The 20,891-nt window shown below is 40.5% G+C and overlaps 1 protein-coding gene across 6 annotated transcripts in view; it reads left to right on the top strand.

The window, feature by feature from the left end:
• The window catches only part of DGKA (diacylglycerol kinase alpha), a 389,538-nt gene that overhangs the window by 294,327 nt on the left and 74,320 nt on the right, over positions 1-20,891 (top strand). For all 6 annotated transcript variants that reach the window (XM_053708123.1, XM_053708124.1, XM_053708121.1 and 3 more), the window contains 6 exons: positions 4,057-4,143; positions 5,220-5,293; positions 11,321-11,395; positions 11,515-11,600; positions 12,455-12,544; positions 12,905-13,065. In XM_053708123.1, coding sequence (XP_053564098.1) covers positions 4,057-4,143; positions 5,220-5,293; positions 11,321-11,395; positions 11,515-11,600; positions 12,455-12,544; positions 12,905-13,065 — 573 coding nt within the window. The remainder of the gene's footprint in view (positions 1-4,056; positions 4,144-5,219; positions 5,294-11,320; positions 11,396-11,514; positions 11,601-12,454; positions 12,545-12,904; positions 13,066-20,891) is intronic.

Here is a 20,891-nt window from a genome sequence, read left to right as displayed (position 1 = left end):
CTATAATAGACTCCATATCCATGAGGATATTTCTAACAGACCAGAGACGTTGCAAGCTAACTTCGGCATGTCTTGCCCTCCGGACCTCCTTGAGTCCCTCTGTGGCTCAGTATATGGAGGTTATTGGTCTCATGGTGTCCTGCATAGACATCATTCCTTTTGCCAGGTTCCATTTCAGACCATTACAACTGTGCATGCTGAGGCAGTAAAACGGCAATCATTCAGATCTGTCTCAACAGATTGTGTTAGACAGCCGGTCGAGAAAATCGCTCTCTTGATGGCTCTGTCCAGATCATCTGTCTCGAGGGACATGCTTCTTAAACCATCATGGGAGACTGTGACTACGGACGCAAGCCTATCCGGATTGGGAGCTGTTTGGGGTTCCAGGAAGGCACAGGGGTTATGGACTCAGAAGGAGTCCTCCCTCCGGATCAATATTTTGGAACTACGGGCAATCTTCAAGGCCTTGAAGGCTTGGCCACTTCTGGGTTCGTCCCAGTTTATCAGATTCCAATCAGACAATATAACCTCGGTTGCTTAAATCAACCATCAGGGGGGAACGAGAAGTTCCTTGGCAATGAAGGAAGTATCTCAGATTCTGGAGTGGGTGGAGGCCCACAGCTGTTTGCTGTCAGCAATCCACATTCTGGGTGTGGACAACTGGGAGGCAGATTTTCTCAACCGACAATCCTTCCATCCAGGGGAATGGTCTCTCCATCCCAAGGTGTTTGCAGAGATATGCAGCAAGTGGGGTACACCGGAGATAGATCTCATGGCGTCCCGTCTCAATACCAAGCTACCCAGGTATGGGTCAAGGTCGAGGGATCCCCAAGCGGATCTAATAGATGCACTAGCAGTGCCCTGGAGGTTCAAACTCATATATCTTTTTCCTCCATTACCGCTTCTTCCTCGAGTGGTGGCCCGCATCAAGCAACAGCGGGTATCAGTAATCCTAATTGCACTATCGTGGCCACGAAGGACGTGGTTTGCGGATCTAGTGGGGATGTCCTCATCTCCTCCGTGGAAGTTACTTTGTCGCAGGGACCTGCTGATACAAGGTCCATTTGTTCATCAAAATCTAGATTCTCTAAGGCTGACTGCGTGGAGATTAAACGCTTAGTCTTAGCCAAGAGAGGTTTCTCTGAGTGTCATTGATACTCTTATTCAAGCTCGTAAACCAGTTACTCAACGTATCTACCACAAGGTGTGGAGGACCGACTTATTCTGGTGTGAAGAGCATGGTTTTTCCTGGCACAGAGTTAAGGTTGCCAGGATCTTATCTTTTCTCCAGGATGGACTGGAAAAGGGCCTTTCTGCTAGTTCCCTGAGGGGACAGATTTCGGCCCTGTCGGTTTTATTGTGCAAGAGACTGGATGAGCTTCCAGACGTGCAGTCCTTTGCTAAGGCTCTGATTAAGATCAGACCTGTATTTAGATCTGGGGCGCCTCCTTGGAGCCTAAATCTTGTTCTTCAGGTTTTGCAACAGGTTCTGTTTGAGCCTCTGCATTCTGTTGACATTAAATTGTTATCTTGGAAGGTTCTCTTTTTATTGGCTATTGCCTCTGCGCGCAGAGTTTCTGAGATCTCTGCTTTGCAATGTCAGCCCCCTTATCTGATTTTTCATGCAGATAAGGCAGTTTTACGTACTAAATTAGGTTTTCTTCCTAAGGTTGTGTCAGATCGCAACATCAATCAGGAGATTGTGGTTCCTTCCTTGTGTCCTAATCCTCCTTCATCGAAGAAACGCTTACTTCACAATTTGGATGTGGTTTTTTCTTGTCTATGGGCGATCCCCTATTATTTATTTTATTCTTCTGGCACCATTCATACCCTAATGTTTCTCCTACTTTTCCTTGTTCCCTCGGCAGAATGACTGGGGTAATGAGGAAGTGGGAGGGATATTTAAGCCTTTGAGGCCCATTTATCAAATTCCGTATGGAGCTTGTGGACCCGTGTTTCTGGCGAGTCTTCAGATTTGCCAGAAACAGCAGTTATGAAGCAGCGGTCTAAAGACCATAACCCTGTCTGCCTTCTCTGAGCAAGCGGACAGGAATCGCCACAATTCAACCCGATCGAGTACGATCAGGTTCATTGACACCCCCCCTGCTGGTGGCCGATTGGCTGCGAGTCTGCAGGGGGCAGCGTTGCACCAGCAGCTCTTGTGAGCTGCTGGTGCAATGCTGAATACGGAGAGTGTATTGCTCTCCGCATTCAGCAATGTCTGTCGGACCTGATCCGCACTGTCGGATCAGGTCCGACAGACATTTGATAAATGGGCCTTTTTTGGCTGGGGTGTCTTTGCCTTCTCCTGGTGGCCAGGTGTTGTATTTCCCAACAGTAAGGAATTAAGTTGTGGACTCTCCCTATCCGGAAGGAAAGGAATTTATCTGGTAAGCATAAATTATGTTTTTAAAAGGAATATCCTCCTTAGGTGCACCTTTTCACACATACCTGTCTCGCGACCCTTTCAGTAGCTTAGTAGATTTGTAATTGTAAGAAATCTACAGGGAAACATAGTTTACATATTTATTATTTAATTGTTACAACACATTTATTAATTAATTACTACACATTTTTATTTACAATGAACGCACATTCTAAGTTGTGTAAACATGCTTCAAATACACTCCCCCTCCTGACTTCACTGGTCATGTGTGCAGATTTCTAAACAGGCAGTGATCCCTATTGTTTCCTATGGAAGGCACATCGCCACTTATCAGGACAGAGAGGGTCTGACAATAAAAGGCCATTTCTCATGAGTTTCACAATCCTTTTTATCATCAGGGCCTATGTGTAATTCTGGATGTGAAGGAGAGAAACATACGTTACAATATATTGCTCAAAAAAAGTTTAGCATGATATCTCTTTATACCGTGTTTCATATGAGATTTTGATTATTGGGCCCCAAGAAAGAACATTCCCTTCTTCGATATTCCGTGTTATCTCTTTTTTTCACTCCCTATTACAGGTTTTAATTATTTTCTCTATTTCTATATCTGTCTGTCTCTTTTTCTATTTGTCGCCTTAGTTTGTTTTTCTTTATACATTTAAGTTTCCTAAACAATTACTTTTTTCTCCTCCTGTGTTTTTGATTACTTTTTCCACGTTTAGTTATTTTGCACGTAAAAGCTCATAACCCTTTTTTAAAATAATTAAGTAAAAATAAATGTAAGAAGTTAAAAAAAAAATACAAATCAAGAAAAAACAGGTAAGTTTATCACAGTTAGACACATATGCACACACACGCATGCACACACACACGCATGCGCACACACACATGCATATACACTTGAAAAATCACCCAAACCCACTTCTGCCAGAACTGTCTATTTAATTACAGCTTTATGAGCCTTATCAAAGATCAAACAGAATAGCAACACAAATTGCACAAGAACTAATGCTTCAAGACTTAAAAACAGAATCTCTAAAACAAAAAACCTTTGTGGTGCGCTAAATCTTATAATTCAGCTAATTCTGGTAATACACAATAAGTATTACAAGATAAATATATCCATAGGGGAATATATCTTTAAAAAATAAACATTACATAACACAATTCAATGAACAGTTTATTAAATTAATCATTAATGGATCCATGTTACATAAAAAAGACATCAAAATATCATGCATGTTCAAGTGTTTTTTTAGTATTATTTGGATGAACAGTATATATGTATTACCCATTTTTGAGTTTTTGGTGTTTTTAGATTCTTCTGGACTACATTTCACATATTTTTTTATCATGGGTAATATTTTTCATGTCTTTTTTTAATTTAAAATGCATCCATGAATAGATTTATTTAATAAACTGTTCATTGCATTTTGTATACTTTTATGTTTATTATGTAAAGATATATTCCCCTTTTGGATATATTAATCGTGTATTATTTATTGTGTATCATCAGATTTAGCTGATTTATAAGATTTGGCGCCCACAAAGGTTTTTTGTTTTCAAAGATTGACTGACCACATCCTTAACCTTCCTCATCAAATTACTATAAACCATTGTATTACTGCACATGTGCCTTAATGATTTTATTTTTTATTTTATTTCAGGAAAGGCAAAACAGCCAAAAGAATCTTACTGCTCCCCCAGAAGAGAACTCACAGAATTTCAGCACTCCAGAGGGACAGGCATTGCGAGTGAGGATACCAAAATTGTCAATTAATTACCCATAATTGCCATTCAAGAAAATTTTCCTATTTAATGCCACACAGGGTTATGCGCTAGGGACATGAAACCCAATTTTTTTATTTTATGATTGAAATAGAGAATACAATATTAAACAACGTTTTAATTTACTTCTGTTATCTTGGTATTCTTTGTTGAAGGTTACTGTCAGTCTTATATCCACTTAGGGGTCGATTTATCAAAGGCTTCACAAGCCTTTCGACCCACTACGGCTGCAGGTTCTCACAAGAGAACCTGCACGCCGTATTTAACTAGCAGCGGTCATCAGATCGCTGCTTCTCTAATATTTCGCCACCTCTAAAGTGGTGAAATTCAATCTCCACGGTCTAGTCCGACCGGGGAGATTAACAGCTCCTGCCCACACATGATTGGTGCTGGATTGCACACAAGCGCAAAATAGTGCTCGTGGCAATGCTGAATTCCCACAGGGGAGTTCAGTCCGCCAGAGGCGAGCTGCGGCAGACAGGGGCGCATATTTGCGCCCCTGTCCGCCTCAGCTTGATAAATCGCCCCCTTATTATCTAAAGATGTTTACTAGGTGACTGATTGCACTAGTCTGTTTCTTGATCCTTACCTTCATTTTTTATTTTCAAACTTTTTTTTTATATATATTTTTATAGAGTTCAATAAACTGCTAAAGTAAATTAAATAATTTAAATAAAATACAGATAACACAAAAGAAGTATACATATATCTGAATACAGATGCTAGAAATGTTCTGGTGCAGTTTCTTTACAATTACTCAGTAGGGGGTAAACAATGATGGGGGGGTTAGTTTGTCCTTTGTATTTTTTATATTGCGTCCTATACATCTGGAAAATGGTAGAATACTTTTTAATATATCTGTTACAGGAACTAAGCTATGATTCTACAAATTACTAGAAAGTGAAGTGACCTAAACACCTTCATGTTGTGTATATTCATCAGCTATATTCTGTAATAAAATATTTTTAGTAATATCTGGTGAGGAAGACTATGGTTAAGCTGGCCTGCAGGTTTCCTTACATTGTGTTTTTGGCTTTTGCAGATAGTACCAACCCCAGATACTCATCCTTTACTTGTGTTTGTCAACCCCAAGAGCGGAGGGAAGCAGGGAGAGAGGTGAGTGTATGTTTTTACTGTTTCATGCATAACAAGGATATGTACTGTTTGGAGCTGACTGCTTGGAAGGGCCGATGATCTAAAGAACTTTGCTTTGACGAGATAATCTACGAAGTCTTGACAGTATTTTAGAAAGGCAATGAATATTATGTACAGGTGATCAGTAATAAAGAACTAGAGTTTTGGTTTTGTTAGGGGGTTTCTGTCTTTATATTTTGATATTGCATTTTATATATATATATATATATATATATATATATATATATATATATATGTATATATTTATACAGGGCTCAAAATTTCCACTAGCCATTGGCAAGTGGAAATTTAACAGTGGCAAGTGAAAGTGAGTGGATGTCTACAAATATTAATCCATGAAAGGGCAAGGATATGATATTCTATGGCTATAGGGACCCCATTAGACTGTTTCCTCTGAGAGGGTAAACAGGGGCAGAGAGAGATTGGAGAGGAAGATTGAAAGTAGAGAAAAAGATAGCGTTAGGAATGAGTGGAGAGAAAAAAAGAGTGAAGAGATTTGAGAGAGAAAGAATGTAAAGAGAAGATATGGCATGAGAGAGAAGGGGGTGGGGGTGGGGAGAGATTGAAGAGAGAGGGAGTGGAGAAAGATAGAAGAGAGATGATAATTATAAATCAGTTTTTCCAGGTCTGCTATCACCTCACATCAATGTCAACACTCTGCTTTCTCTCAGTTCAACAACTTCCTTTTTCTGTCCAGCTGTTGTCTTCCTCAGAACCCCAGTTGTATGTTGCTAACTGCTTTGCACTTCTTTTTGTTAATTTAGAACTGCATGTAGCATTATTTAAATTATGGTATAAAACAAAAACAATATTAAAACATTACTGCACAATAAGGTGTTTCACATTTGCTAAACTTATGCAAAGAGGGGGGATTATTCGGTGTGGACATGAACATAAGTGGCGAGTAACATTTTGGGCTGGCTTGTAGCTTAGGACTTGAAATTTTGATATATATGTGTGTGTATGTATGTATGTATATAGATAGATAGATAGATAGATAGATAGATAGATAGATAGATAGATAGATAGATAGATAGATAGATAGATAGATAGAAAATAATAACTTACCTATTCAACTTGTTGTCCCCTTACCTTCTCTCTTTGCTCATTTCTGGAACAGCATCCTCTCTCCTTTAGAACAAAATACAAATCCTCACTAAATAATTAAAGCTGATTCCCATCCTATATAAATGCACATATATATCACCCCTGATCTCTAAACATCACTTCATAATATTCTCAGTTTTTCTAACTATATAAATGTTATATGCCCTTGCATAATCTTTAATCTTATTTTCTTATACACGGTTGTTTTTTAGCTGTTTATTATTTACATCCTAGATTTATAGCATATTTCCATATTTCCACACTCCATAAGACTTCAGACTTTAAAACTATTTTTTTCAATGGTATTTGTAAACCTATAACTATTTCCTTTGTATTACGGTTATATAATGTAATGTGCTGCTCACTGTGGTCTATGCATGACATAACATACCAAATGGGAGGACTCCTACCTCTAATCTAACCCTCTGCAGGATGTCAAGTTTAGCATAATTATCAGGCCCACTAAAATGCCTTATCCTTAATAATACTGAGAGATTATATTTATATTTTATATTTTTTTAAAGAGGTACACTCACGGTGTCTTTAATCACAATGGCTATTTATTCCCTCTTAACAGTAGTTTATAAAGATTAAGAGGCCTATTTATCAAAGGTCTGTTGGACCTGATCCGACAGTGCGATCAGGTCCGACAGACCTCGCTGAATGCGGAGAGCAATACGTTCTCCGTATTCAGCATTGCACCAGTAACTCTTGTGAGCTGCTGGTGCAACGCCGCCTCCTGCAGACTCGCAGCCAATCGGCCGCCAGCAGGGGGGGTGTCAATCAACCCGGGTTGAATTGTGGCGATCTCTGTCCGCCTCATCAGAGCAGGCGGACAGGGTTATGGAGCAGCGGTCTTTAGACCGCTGCTTCATAACTGCTGTTTCTGGCAAGCCTGCAGGCTCGCCAGAAACACAGGCCCTCAAGGTCCATTCAGAGCTTGATAAATGGGCCTCCAAAAGTGTTTTAAAGTATAATTGAATAAGGGTTTTTCTTCATAAATGGAAAGAGTCCACAGCTGCATGCATTACTTTTGGGAAATTAGAACCTGGCCACCAGGAGGAGGCAAAGAAACCCCAGCCAAAGGCTTAAATACTCCTCTCACTTCCCTCCTCTCCCAGTCATTCTTTGCCTTTCATCCAAGGAGGTTGGCAGAGAAGTGTCAGAAGTTTTCGATAGTCTCTTATGGAGGGTAGTACTCTTCAGCATGGGACTGGAGTTTTAAGTGGTCCTGTCAGCCTCTTAGTGAGAGCATGGATGAAGGTTAGAGTCCGGAGATGCAGGGAGAGTCTTTCTGTGAAACCATCCTGACTCATATAAACAGCTCCACAAGCAATCAGTGTTGACGAGTTTCATTTTACTTTCATCATGGATGTATTGTAATTTCAACTGTTTATCCGAGAGGGGCTAATACCTTTCGGGGATAACTTTAACATAGGGTCTCAGTGAGGCTCCTTTTTGTATCTAGGAATCAAGGGTTAATATCTCCTGAGGGGGATTATTGAACAGGGGGGTTTATAATCATGTTTGTTATGTGATTCTGTCTGCTACTCTGTAGTGTTGCTTCGGCTCATGGATATTTTGGAACATAACGGCCTATGTCTAGTGATGCAGTCTTTTCGGTCGGGCGCGCTTTTGCATGGACTGCACGGTTCATTGTGTTGTTTTTCTGACCGCGTGGTGACAGAGAAATCCTGGTCCGCTGGTGTCTGGTTCTCTGGAGGTGGCAGTGTCCCAGTTATGGAGGATTCTTGGAGACGGATGTCTCTGATTCAGACTCTACTTCTTGCAAAGAATATGAATTGGCCCGGGTGATACATGCCCATCAGTTATGTTCCGAATGCCGTTTTAGAGCGCTCTGTTCCTCGGGATAGGGGAATCGGATGCCCACTGAGCCATATGTCTCTGGGGATTCTATTTCTCACGAGACAAGTTCCCTACCATCAACTCTTACTACGCATGCAGGTAATCCAAACACTACTTATTCTTTCTAGGGAGTGTGGCCTGTTCCCAGCAGAGGTTACAACACGGTTCCTCATGGCCATATCTTTGGCGTTGACGCATCTGCATCTCCCGGGAGTGTGCTTATGATATTGTCCGTGTTTCGTTAACCGGGGATCGCCTTGTCTAGTTTAGCCTTCTGGGGGAATGACTGCCCCTGAGGCCTCACGGGGTCAACCTTAGGGGCTGGTGTTTCCTTTTTTCCTGGCGTAGGTATGTTGCGCCTTTTGTTATAGACTGGCATGCCTTTGTGACCTACTAAGGCATGTTTTTGGCATTGTTGGAGGATCCCACTCTTAATGGGTCTGGGGATTCTGTCTTACTCTTCGACTGGCTTGCATACATAGACATAAGGGGATGAAGTAATCTTCTTATAGTCTTTGTTATTTGTGTATTCTTTTCCAGTTCTGAGCTTGGAAGTCTCGGACCCCTGTTGGGCTGTCTGTCCGTTCTTCCTGGGCGATAACCTACAGGTTGCCTTATCTTTTATTTTCATCCGATGAGGATTATTTTTATTTGGTTTAAAGCTCATGTTGTGGTGTGATGTTTCCTTCGGGAGCTTTCCTCTCTGAAATTGATACTCGCGATTTTGTTTGCTCTATTTACAAAAGTCTGTCTGACTGTTCTTTATCCCTCCATCATCGGGGGAGACTCTATGTGGCCTTGACCATGCTGGGGCCCTTGGTTCCAGGCTGGTCCTGACTGGGTACAAATCCTTCTGTCTTTGAGGCCTTGTTTAGACAAGTGGCACCTTTTTATGTCCAGTTGGTCCGGTAAGCGTGCCCAGTGATCACAATATGATTGTTTGATTGTCTTGTTTTACAAGTTTCAACTAGCATACTGAGAGGATTTGAGGGTCCGTGGTTACTTAGGGGCATGGGGGATTGGTTCAGTCCTCATTCACCTTTCAATCTAGTGGGCCGGGACTCCATTGAGATCTGCGGCGACATGCTCAGTCGTTTCCGAATTTTTTGGGAACTAGAGTGTTCCTTCCCATTGTGGGTTGGAGGCTTGGAGGATTTAGGTCCTTCATACCGCCGTTCTTATGGTTTTGCCTTTCATGGTCTCTTTGGAAGTGTCCTTTTAGGACTTATTCCATTTAGAGGTTCTCTTCCTTTGGGTCGAGACTTTCTGGACTTTGTCCGGTTTTTGTGGCAGCTTTGGCCGCTTAATTAGGAAGTGAAGTCCGTGAGGCTCTGTCTTCCTTCAGGAGTTAGTCGTCTCCATATCAGGGGCAATAGGAAGTGTTGTCTATTTTTCCAATGCATAGGGGATGTTTTTCTGCCTGGGTTCGGGATGCTTTGCATTCTTCTCCCTTGGGTCTGGTCCTCTGGAACGTTAATCTGAAAGGATTATGGAGACTAGCCTTTCTTCTACTCTCTTTTGGTTGACTCTGTTCTGATTTTCCTTAGTGCTACTCTTGGGGCCATTGGGCTCTAGAGAAATTGCGTGACTTTGTTGCGGCCTAGTAGCTTGCTGGGGGGGGGGGGGTGTTGACCTCCGGCTAAGGGTGTTCTCTTCCCTTTGGGCTGGGAATTTGAGTGAGTCCTGTACCCGTTCTCCGGGTTTCCGGGTTCTCATCCCCTGTGGTTCTCATCCCCTGTGAGGTCTGATTGCTTCAGATGGGGTATCTTGTGTTCCCTGAGGGTGTCGTTTGTTCTACGATGATTCTGGGTCCGGGGTCTGGAGTTCTTGTCTTGGATCCTTCTTGGATGTCTGGAGACTTATGATCTGATGGACTGGTTCGAGATGACCCAGTTTTTTTCAGGGACCCTATGTTGTGACATAGCTCATTGGGCTTGCAAGCAGGTAGGCCAGAGTTCTCATCCACCTTCGGGTACTGGTTATAAACTTTAAGGCCTGACTTGTCCTTCGGACAGAGTGTGCTCCTCTATGGGGCATTTTTTTCTCTGTTGGGTCAACAGTGGTGTCTGGGTGATTTTTCATTTGGTCAGTATTTTGATCATACTATGGCTTCATGTCTTGTGGATGTGTATGCTGTTCTTATCTGTGCCCTTCCTTTTAAAGGGGATAGTTTATCTTCCTTATGATTTGGGGTTTCCTCTCTTTGGAGGGTCCTTGTCCTGTCCTGTGTGTAGGAGGTTGGTTCAGGTGGCTTATTTCTGTAAGGGGCAGCATCTACTGCTCTGTGGGCTCTGTTCCACCTGCTGGAAATTGGTCTCTCTTTGTAGAGACTGTCTAAGAGAGTTGTGACAGGTCCTCCTACGGATCTATTGCACTTTTCTCTGTTCCAGGTCCTAGGGGGTTCTCCTTGGAGTGCCTTATTTTGGAGGAGCGGATGGGGTTGGCACCCAAGCTCTGTTGGGGTGGGTGAGTCCCCCCTTTTTTCTTCCATTCCCTGGGGGCTTGTGGTTGGGGTCTTCTGTCCTCCTGTCTATCAGACATGTCTGTCGCTTGGGCTGGTCTGGTGTTGGAGCAGGATCTGAGATCTGTTGAAAGCAGTTGAAGATAGGATTCTTCAGATTGCTAAGTATCCATTAACCAGCGTATAACGTTGCAGGCTATCTAAGAGCCACCAGTCCTTCCCACAAATCTTGAATGTGGAGAAGGGAGAAACATCAAAAAGGCTTACTGTACCTCAAATGCTCCGAGGACAGAAAAAATACGGGCGGGGAGCTGTGGACTCTTTCCATCTGAAGAAAAGAAAATTATCAGGTAAGCATAATTTAAGTTTTTGGTTACATTTGACAATAACCTACAGACAATACATTACAATAAATAATTCATACAATTTTTTTTCTTAAAATGTTCTACCCTAAAGTGTGACCTTTTAGTACTTAATGATACGACTTGGTTTGTAACAATATCCTTTTTTGGCCTTCCTTGGTGTAAACCCTCTGCATTTGTTTTTCATTCCAGAGTTTTACGAAAGTTCCAATATATTCTCAATCCTAGACAAGTATATAATCTGATAAATGGAGGGCCATCTCCAGGGTAAGAATAGCTGCGTATGTGTAGCAATGTACTCAGATGTAGTTGAGCTGCATTGTATTAGATAAATAAAATATATATTTTTTTCCCTAGTCTTCATAAGTCTTAATTTTTATTTTTAGGTTAAACTTTTTCCGAGATGTTCCAGATTATCGGGTTCTAGTCTGTGGTGGGGATGGCACAGTTGGTTGGATCCTAGATGCCATTGGTAAAATCCATAAATAAAAATCCATTACATTGGTGTATTATCTTTAGCATGCAATAAGTATAGATCTGCAAACATATAGGCCTCTGTCTTTTATGTATTTATTTATTACGCTTTTTACTTTTAAAGAAGTGAAATCTTAGTATGTGTTTCTGACAAATGTCAGTTAAAGTGAATATATTGGTTTTCACACAGAGTATGTCATCTTCTTTTGAAAGTCTGTGTTTTGTCTACCTTGGTCAGTAAAGCCAATCACAATACAATAAAATATAAGCCTGTTATAACGAGGATCTCTGCACCCCTCAATATTTAAATATTTCAGCCTGAAACCACACACAAAGTGTGGGGCTTGGACAGTGTTTCTCAATTACAGTTATCAGGGCACATTAACAAATACAATTTTCAAGAATATCTTGGGTGAGAGTAACTTCATAACAATGGAACTGATTAGCTGATTATTTCACCTGTGTTCTAGTTCAGGTATTCTGAAATCTGGCCCATTAATCTGCCCTAAGGACTGGCATTGAGATACATTGGTATAGAAGACCTGACAGTCTGATGGCAAGCTGAGTTATGTGGGGCAGGACTTGGACTTTCCTGGAAAAGGTTTAGATAGTTGTAATTATCTAAAGAGGGAAGCCAGGACATAAATCAGAGATAAATGTAGAAAGGAAGGACAGCAGGACAGAAGTCCCATTTTGGGATGATCCTGTAAATTGTTGATAGAAAAGTACATCTGCATTAATTCTGCAAGCATGAAAGCAGAATGCAATCAAGTGATTTTAATTTCAGAAGAACATCTTATTAACAAATAAATAAATTTTAAAACACATTCAAATATATGTTTCTCTCCGTAGACAAAGCTAATCTCCCTCAAAGGCCTCCTGTAGCAGTGCTGCCCCTGGGTACTGGGAATGATCTTGCACGCTGTCTGAGATGGGGAGGTGGTGAGTATCAAGCAGAATTACATTAGCATAGCTTAGGGGCCGATTTATGAAAGTGCGAGTGGACATGATACGATGTAGCATATCATGTCCGCCACACATTGATACATGTCGACAGCATACGCTGTAACCATTTATCATTGCACAAGCAGTTCTTGTGATCTGCTTGTGCAATGCCGCCCCCTGTAGATTCGGGGTGTCAATCAGCCTGATCGTATAGGATTGGGCAGATTGATGTCCGCATCCTCAGAGCAGGCGGACAAGTTATAGAGCAGCAGACGGCCCCTTAATGTGATTCCCATTCTATATAGTTAAATTATTGACTACCTTTTTTTTTCATTCCCACTTAAAATATTATCTCAGGTTATGATGGTGAAAATCTTGGAAAGTTTTTAAAAGATATTGAGAGCAGCTCCATTCTACAGATGGACAGATGGAACGTTGAGGTCATTACCAACAACCCTGAAGAAAAGGGTGATCCAGTCCCATATGAGATCATCAATAACTATTTCTCCATTGGAGTGGTATGAATAATGTCTTGCATACTTAAACATTGTCTCACCACTGTTTTATATAGCTCTTTAAAACAAAATCTCACAAGGACAGATTTTCTGCTGCAAATTATCTCTTTTTCTTTCTAATGACACGGTGAGTCCACGGATCATCTTAAAGTGTCAGTAAACCTCAAAAATAATGTTATATAATTCTGCACATAGTGCATAATTATATAACATTATATTAGCCTTATCTTTATAAAACCTAATATTCCCTTTGATTTTTTTTTAAAAAATGACAGTTTTCCAGACCCGCTCTCTGTGCTCTTCTGAGCGGGTCTGTTTTTTTCACACAGCGCATCGGGCCAGCTGTATAGTCACAGCCCGGCCCGACCTCGTCATTATACACAGTGCAGCTCGCTCCTGCTCTGTCTGACAGCAGAGACAGATGGCTCAGTGGGCACCGGATTCCCCTATCCCGAGGAACAGCGCACTCTAAAACGGCATTCTGAACATAACTGATGGGCATGTATCACCCGGGCCAATTCATATTCTTTGCAAGAAGTAGAGTCTGAATCAGAGACATCCGTCTCTAAGAATCCTCCATAACTGGGACACTGCCACCTCCAGAGAACCAGACACCAGCGGACCAGGATTTCTCTGTCACCACGCGGTCAGGAAAACAACACAATAAACCGTGCAGTCTATGCAAAAGCGCGCCCGACTGAAAAGGCTGCATCACTAGACATAGGCCGTTATGTTCCAAAATAGCCATGAGCTGAAGCAACACTACAGAGTAGCAGACAGAATCACATAACAAACATGATTATAAACCCCCCTGTTCAATAATCCCCCTCAGGAGATATTAACCCTTGATTCCTAGATACAAAAAGGAGCCTCACTAAGACCCTATGTTAAAGTTATCCCCGAAAGGTATTAGCCCCCCTCGTATAAACAGTTGAAATTACAATACATCCATGATGAAAGTAAAATGAAACAATCTTACCGGAATCGACGCCGTGGAACAGGAACACGGCCCTTCAAGTGTAACAGATAGTAGCATCGCCTCTGCCATGGACTTGAAAGAAAAAAACAGGCAGCGAAACTCGTCAACGCTGATTGCTTATGGAGCTGTTAATATGAGTCGGGATGGTTTCACAGAAAGACTCTCCCTGCATCTCCAGACTCTAACTTTCATCCATGCTCTCACTGAGAGGCTGACAGGACTACTTAAAACTCCAGTCCCATGCCGAAGAGTACTACCCTCCATAAGAGACTATCGAAAACTTCTGACACTTCTCTGCCAACCTCCTGGGATGAAAGGCAAAGAATGACTGTCTCTCTAAATCTAAAGGCGAAAATCCTACTATGCCGGAGGAATAGAAGCAGCAGACTCCGACTCAGCAGGAGCGAGCTGCACTGTGATACATGCCCATCAGTTATGTTCCGAATGCGGTTTTAGAGTGCTCTGTTCCTCAGGATCGGGGAATCTGGTGCCCACTGAGCCATCTGTCTCTGCTTTCAGACAGAGCAGGAGCAAGCTGCACTGTGTATAATGGCGCGGTCGGGCCGAGCTGTGACTATACAGCTGGCCCGATGCGCTGTGTGAAAAAAACAGACCCGCTCAGAAGAGCACAGAGAGCGGGTCTGAAAAACTGTAATTTTTTTAAAAAATCAAAGGGAATATTAGGTTTTATAAAGATAAGGTTAATATAATGTTATATAATTCTGCACTATGTGCAGAATTATATAAATTATTTTTTAAGTTTACTGTCCCTTTAATTACTGTTGGGAATATCACTCCTGACCAACAGGAGGAGGCAAAGAGCACCACAGCAAAAGCTGTTAAATACCACTCCCCCTACCCACAATCCCCAGTCATTCTCTTTGCTTGTATCAGTTGCAAGGAGGGGTAAAGTTAGGTGTCTGATTCTTCAATCAAGTTATTTTTTAAGCAGAGCAAGTTTGCTCTGGATTTTCTTTGGGGTTTAACCGTAGTCCATGTCAGTCTCTTCAGTAGAGCAAGTGGTGGCTTTTAAGCATTTGAGAACTTGTGGGGTATAATCCTCACTGGGCCTCCCAAGTAATTCCATACTGCCCTTGCTTGAAAGTTTGAGTAAGTTTACTCAGCCTTTTCTTTTTTCCACAGGTCCATGTGAGGTAGGAAGCCCCTCTCATACCAAGTGAGCTGTCCTGCTGCCGGACAGATTTTTCAGGTAAGTGACTATTTCTTTCCCTGTTTTGATATAGGAGAATTTGGCACTTTACAAATCAGTCTTCTAGGTTAACGGTTTATTGTATGGCAGTTTTGCAGGCACTGGGGATGTTTGGCTCAGTTTATTATGTTTTCACTTTGGTGTACATGTTTTTTGTTTGTGTATTAATGGCTACCGGGAGGTTTGTTAAGCCACGTGCACAATAGGCGGGCTTATCTGAGATAGCAAGGGCGTTTTTGGTGCCCTTTTAGCTGTTTTCTGTTGTTCCTGGATGTTGCAGCTCTGTTGCATAGCTCCTCATAGGCGGTTCAGCGTTCTCTCTGGTGCGGCTGTATGGGGGTCCGGATCATTTTCTGACTTTGTTTCCGGCAGCAAGGAGGTCAGGTAGGCATCTCAGCAGAGCTTGCTGAGGTGTGGAGGTTGCCTGTTTTTTTTGTGTGGCTGTTGCTCTGTTTATATTTAAGTTTCTGTCTGAAGTTCAGGGACTATAACGTTTGTCTTTCTTTTTGCATTCATTTTGTGCTGCAAGATTTACTGTGCAGCTTATTTAAGGATTTTCTAGTTGTTGTTTTTTTTTAAAAAAAGTCTGTTTGAAATTTAAAGGGACAGTAACTTTTTTTGTTTCATTAAGATTCTGATTTGAACTTAGAATTTTTTATTGATTAAGGTTTTTTCCTTTGGGAAAAGATGGACCAAGAGGCCCTGCAAGCTGTTGCTTGTTTTCTATGTTTAAATACTAATGTTGAGCCTCCTATCCCTTTTTGTTCCTCTTGTATTGAGAGAAAATTACATTACAAGGATAGATTTTTGATTCTGAGCCTTCATTGTCTAGGGCGGATGTTGTTCAGGAGTCTCCTGTTCAGGCTAATCCGCAGCTTTCTCCTCATACGTCCCAATCTTCTGCAGTGCCCTGTGTTTCGTCTCAGGTTGGTTTTTCCTTGCAGGATATGGCTACCCATATATTCTCTGCAGTATCCGAGGCTTTGTCTGCTTTTCCTATGTTACAGGGGAAGCGCAAGAGGAAGTATAAGGTTTCTGATTCTGTTGCAATTGTGTCTAGTGTTTCTTCTCATAAGTCTGAGGAGGAAGATACTTCAGTAGCATCTGAGGGTGAGATCTCGGATTCTGATAGTGTAAATCCTTCTTCTGAACCTGAGGTTGTTTCCTTTAGGTTTAAGCTGGAGCACCTCCGTTTGTTACTCAAGGAGGTTTTGGCTACCTTGGATGACTCTGAGGCGTCAGTCATAGTTATTTCTAAGAAATCTAGTAAACTTAATACGTTTTTTGATGTCCCTTCCTCAGTGGAAGTTTTTCCTATACCAGATCGTGTTTCAGATATTATTGCACGAGAATGGGAGAAGCCTGGTATTCCTTTTTCCCCTTCTCCAATTTTTAGGAAGATGTTTCCTATTGCTGATTCTATTAAGGAATCTTGGCAGATGGTTCCTAAGATGGAGGGAGCAGTTTCCACTCTGACCAAGAGGACCACTATTCTTATTGAGGACAGCTGTTCCTTTTAAGATCCTATGGATAAGAAGTTGGAAGCTTTGCTTAAAAAGATTTATGTTCACCAGGGGTATCAATGGCAACTGGCTGCATGTATTGCTACGGTAACTAGTGCAGCGGCATATTGGTTTGATGCATTGTCTGATTATATTCAGCAAGATAATCCTCTTGGAGAAATTCAAGATCAAGGCTCTGAAGTTGGCTAATTCCTTTATTGCCGATGCTTCTCTACAGGTCATCAAGTTGGGAGCTAAACTTTCTGGTTTTGCTGCAACACTCATATGGGTAGTAGTTCTACTTACATTGTTTTGCATGTAATCGCAGTATCATATATGTACATGGATGTTTAAGTTTTTACTGTTATTGTTTTCAATAACCTCAATAAAAAAATGATTTAAAAAAAACAACTGTTTTTGCCATTTTAGCTTGCAGAGCTTTATGGTTAAAATCCTGGTCTGCAGATGTGTCCTCTAAGTCTAAGCTTTTGTCTATTCCTTACAAGGGTAAGACCGTGTTTGGGCCAGGTTTGGCTGAGATTATTTCTGATATTACGGGAGGGAAAGGGTCGGCAGCAGTGTTCCCTCTAAGGCCAGTTTTGTGTGCGGCCCAGCAGTGAAACAGTTAATTAGGTAACCACACCCTGCAATTATCAAACACTGCACAATGCAGATGGCAAGGTATGGTTCTCTTGTTAACTGTTTCACTGCTGGGCTGCACACAAAACTGTCCTTAGAGGGAAAAGTGTAATCTGTCCGACGGCGCTAACTATCAAGACCAAGGCTCCTATAACAATTGGGTCTCTAGATACCCAAAAAAAGAACAAAGAGATGGGGTGTGTTAGGAGCGCCTAATAAAAGGCTAGGTCTAAATATAGGGTATAGACTAAAAGTGTCAGTTTGTACACTATAAGGATCCTACAATGGTATAATAATGGGATCTTTAAATAATACAATTTAACAGGTTTAATATCACATATAATAACAGCAGAAAATCACAGGTTAAAAAAGTATAAAAGTATATGGATCCATGATACTTAATAAAAACAATAACAATAAAAATAATCCAACAATGGCATTAATATTGATGCAAGGACAATGATACTTAATAAAAACGATTGCAATAAAAACAATTGCAATAAAAATAATCCAAAAATGGCATTAATATTGATGCAAAGACAAATAGAAAAGTAATAACAGTAAAGTAATATAAATGAAATGCAATAAAATACAATAAGTGACTATGTGCGATGTCTAGTAAAAATCAATAAGATATACAGTGGAAATTATGTATCAAACATGTATAAAAACATATAGAAAAAATACAATAGATTGAAAGTCCTGTGAAAAGTGAATCCGGTGAAAAAAGTATATGTGGAAATGTCAATAAAAAATATAAGAAATGAAAAATATATGTGTCAAAAATCCAAAAAACAGTGGAAACAATCTATATGAGTAGATTAGGATATCCTCGTGATCCAAATGTCAATCCAAAAGCACGTATGTAAATCCAATATTGTGATAGTAATAAAAAGTGTTCCAACACTAAAAAATCCAATAAAAACAAAGCAAAGATGTCGTATATCAGAAAGTCAAAAACAGTGATCACTAGTTGATAAAAATATGTAAACAAACTTCACAAAAATTAAGCTTCATTAAAATATATGAGAAACAAAAAGACCAAAAAACAAATCCTGTGAAAAAATATAGAAAATCCAATCCCTGTGAAAAAAGAAAAAAATACAACATAGAGTAGTAATGTTTAAAATATGCTTGCAATTATAGGAATAAAACTCACCATATATGCCAACGCGTTTCGGCCCACCAATAGGGCCTTTTTCAAGACTGATATATGGTTGGTGAGAAAGCTTGTTATATACCTGTTTGGATTAAAAAATTGCGCCAAAATTGCCCCAATTGCGCCAAAAAAGTGACCTTATGAACCGGAAGTAGAATTCAACCGGAAGTGGGGAATATTAGTTGTTAATGAGATTGGGTATATCCCTTTATGATATTAAAATAATTAGTTTGGCCCATCGTGTCATATTATAATAGTGGTCTACTTGTAGTGCCATCATATATAGGTATTTCTGTAAGGCTGAATGTGTATCTTAATGCCTGTAACATTGCTAGTTACCTTATTGCGCTAAAAAACCGGATATCAGGTTCCGCCGCTAAACCGGAAGTTGATGAAAACCGGATGTTAACGAAACCGGAAGTTGACGAAAAACCGGAAGTTGGTATATTTCGTCAAAACCGGAACAGACCTATGAGGGGGTAAACATGTGTCTGGTGTATTAATCAGTGCACATCTCTTATATTGGGAACAAAACGGAAAAGGTGTATTGTGGCTCTTGTTACTATCGATTAATTAGTATACATCATTGGATATTAGTAATTATGGTACTGAATAAAAACGTTTTATAATTGATATTTAGTCCTTTTTATAAAATATGTAATCTTCCACCTGGTATTAAAGATAAATCTCTTCCCATGAACCTATGATGTAGTATCTGTGTCTTGTGTATAGTCCTATTAGAAAATAATAGGACCTAGATATAAATTATATATAAGGGTTCTGTAAGTATGAATCTCATACATAATTAGAAGTGTGGATGGGTCATTCTAATTATGACCTGTCTGTTAATGTATAACTATTATCTGTTCATACGGTATTCACAATAAAGATTTTAGTAAATCCAGACTGCTAGACAATAATAAAGAAATCAATATAATATAATTAATATAATAATAAAGAGATCAGCATAATATAATTATGAAAACATTAGCTCCAAAAAATGACAAGAATAGGGGGATTGTGCCTCCTGACCATTCATCAAATGGGAGGACTATATGTACTATAGTATTATATACTGGTAAAGTTATTAAGACCTGGACTTCTGGTAAGTTTATGAGGATAGGGGGAGTAACCTCTTCATATAAATATCCGTGCCTATTAAAAAGTGTGATAGGTGTTGAGTATATAAAGTCATTTATTTCAGATGTAATAGATGGGATAAGTCCTCCTTATTATTGAGGCCCTTTGGGTAAAGACAAGTTCGTAGATCCATCTTGATTCGGCTACAAGAAGTCTCCTTTCATAATCACCACCTCTCCAATTTGGTTTCACTCGTTGGATTCCATAATAGTTGAAATCTTTGAGACTGCATTTATGGTGAGTGGTGAAATGTTTATACATGGCAGTTTCTGTGTTGCCGTGTTCGACTTGTAAGATGTGTTCTCGAATCCTGTCTTTTAGTAATCTTGAGGTTTGGCCCACATATTGCAGTCCACAGCTGCATTGAATTACGTATATTACACCTTTGCTGGTACATTTTATTAGGTCTTTAATTAGATGTTCCTTCTTAGAGTGATTAGATTTGAATTTCTTAATCTTAAGACCTCTTTTACACGCTTTACAATTTATGCAGGGGAAGAAGCTCCTAACACACCCCATCTCTTTGTCCTTAGAGGGAACACTGGTCGGCAGAGTAATTTTCATTCCTTTCGTAACTTCTCTGGTAAATCTTCCTCTTCTTCCTCCAAGCAGGAACAGTCCAAGCCATCTTGGAAGTCAAATCAGTCTTGGAATAAGGGGAAGCAGTCGAGGAAGACTGTTGCTGACTCAAAATCAGCATGAAGGGTCTGCCCCCGATCTGGGAATGGACCTTGTGGGGGGCAGACTCTATTTCTTCACTCAAGCTTGGGTTCGAGATGTTCAGGATCCCTGGGTGGAAGATATCATGTCCCAGGGTTACAAACTGGAGTTCAAGAATTTTCCTCCCAGAGGCAGGTTTCTTCTCTCCAGGTTATCTGTAAACCAGATAAAAGGAGAGGCGTTCTTACGTTGTGTTCAGAATCTTTCTGACATGGGAGTGATAGTTCCTGTTCCGGTTCAGGAACAGGGTCTGGGTTTTTATTCCAATCTCTTTGTCGTTCCCAAAAAGGAGGGAACTTTCAGACCTATTTTAGATCTCGAGTGTAAACAAGTTTCTCAGGGTACATTCTTTCAAGATGAAAACTATTCGTCCCATTCTTCCTTTGGTTCAGGAAGGTCAGTTCATGACCACAGTGGATTTAAAGGATGCGTATCTGCATATTCCCATTCACAGGGATCATCACAGGTTCCTAAGATTTG

Source organism: Bombina bombina, chromosome 3, assembly GCF_027579735.1.
Source record: "Bombina bombina isolate aBomBom1 chromosome 3, aBomBom1.pri, whole genome shotgun sequence".
NCBI classification, from domain to species: Eukaryota; Metazoa; Chordata; class Amphibia; order Anura; family Bombinatoridae; genus Bombina; species Bombina bombina.
Note: the sequence above shows the minus strand (reverse complement) of the source record. Positions and strands in the feature narration are given on the sequence as shown.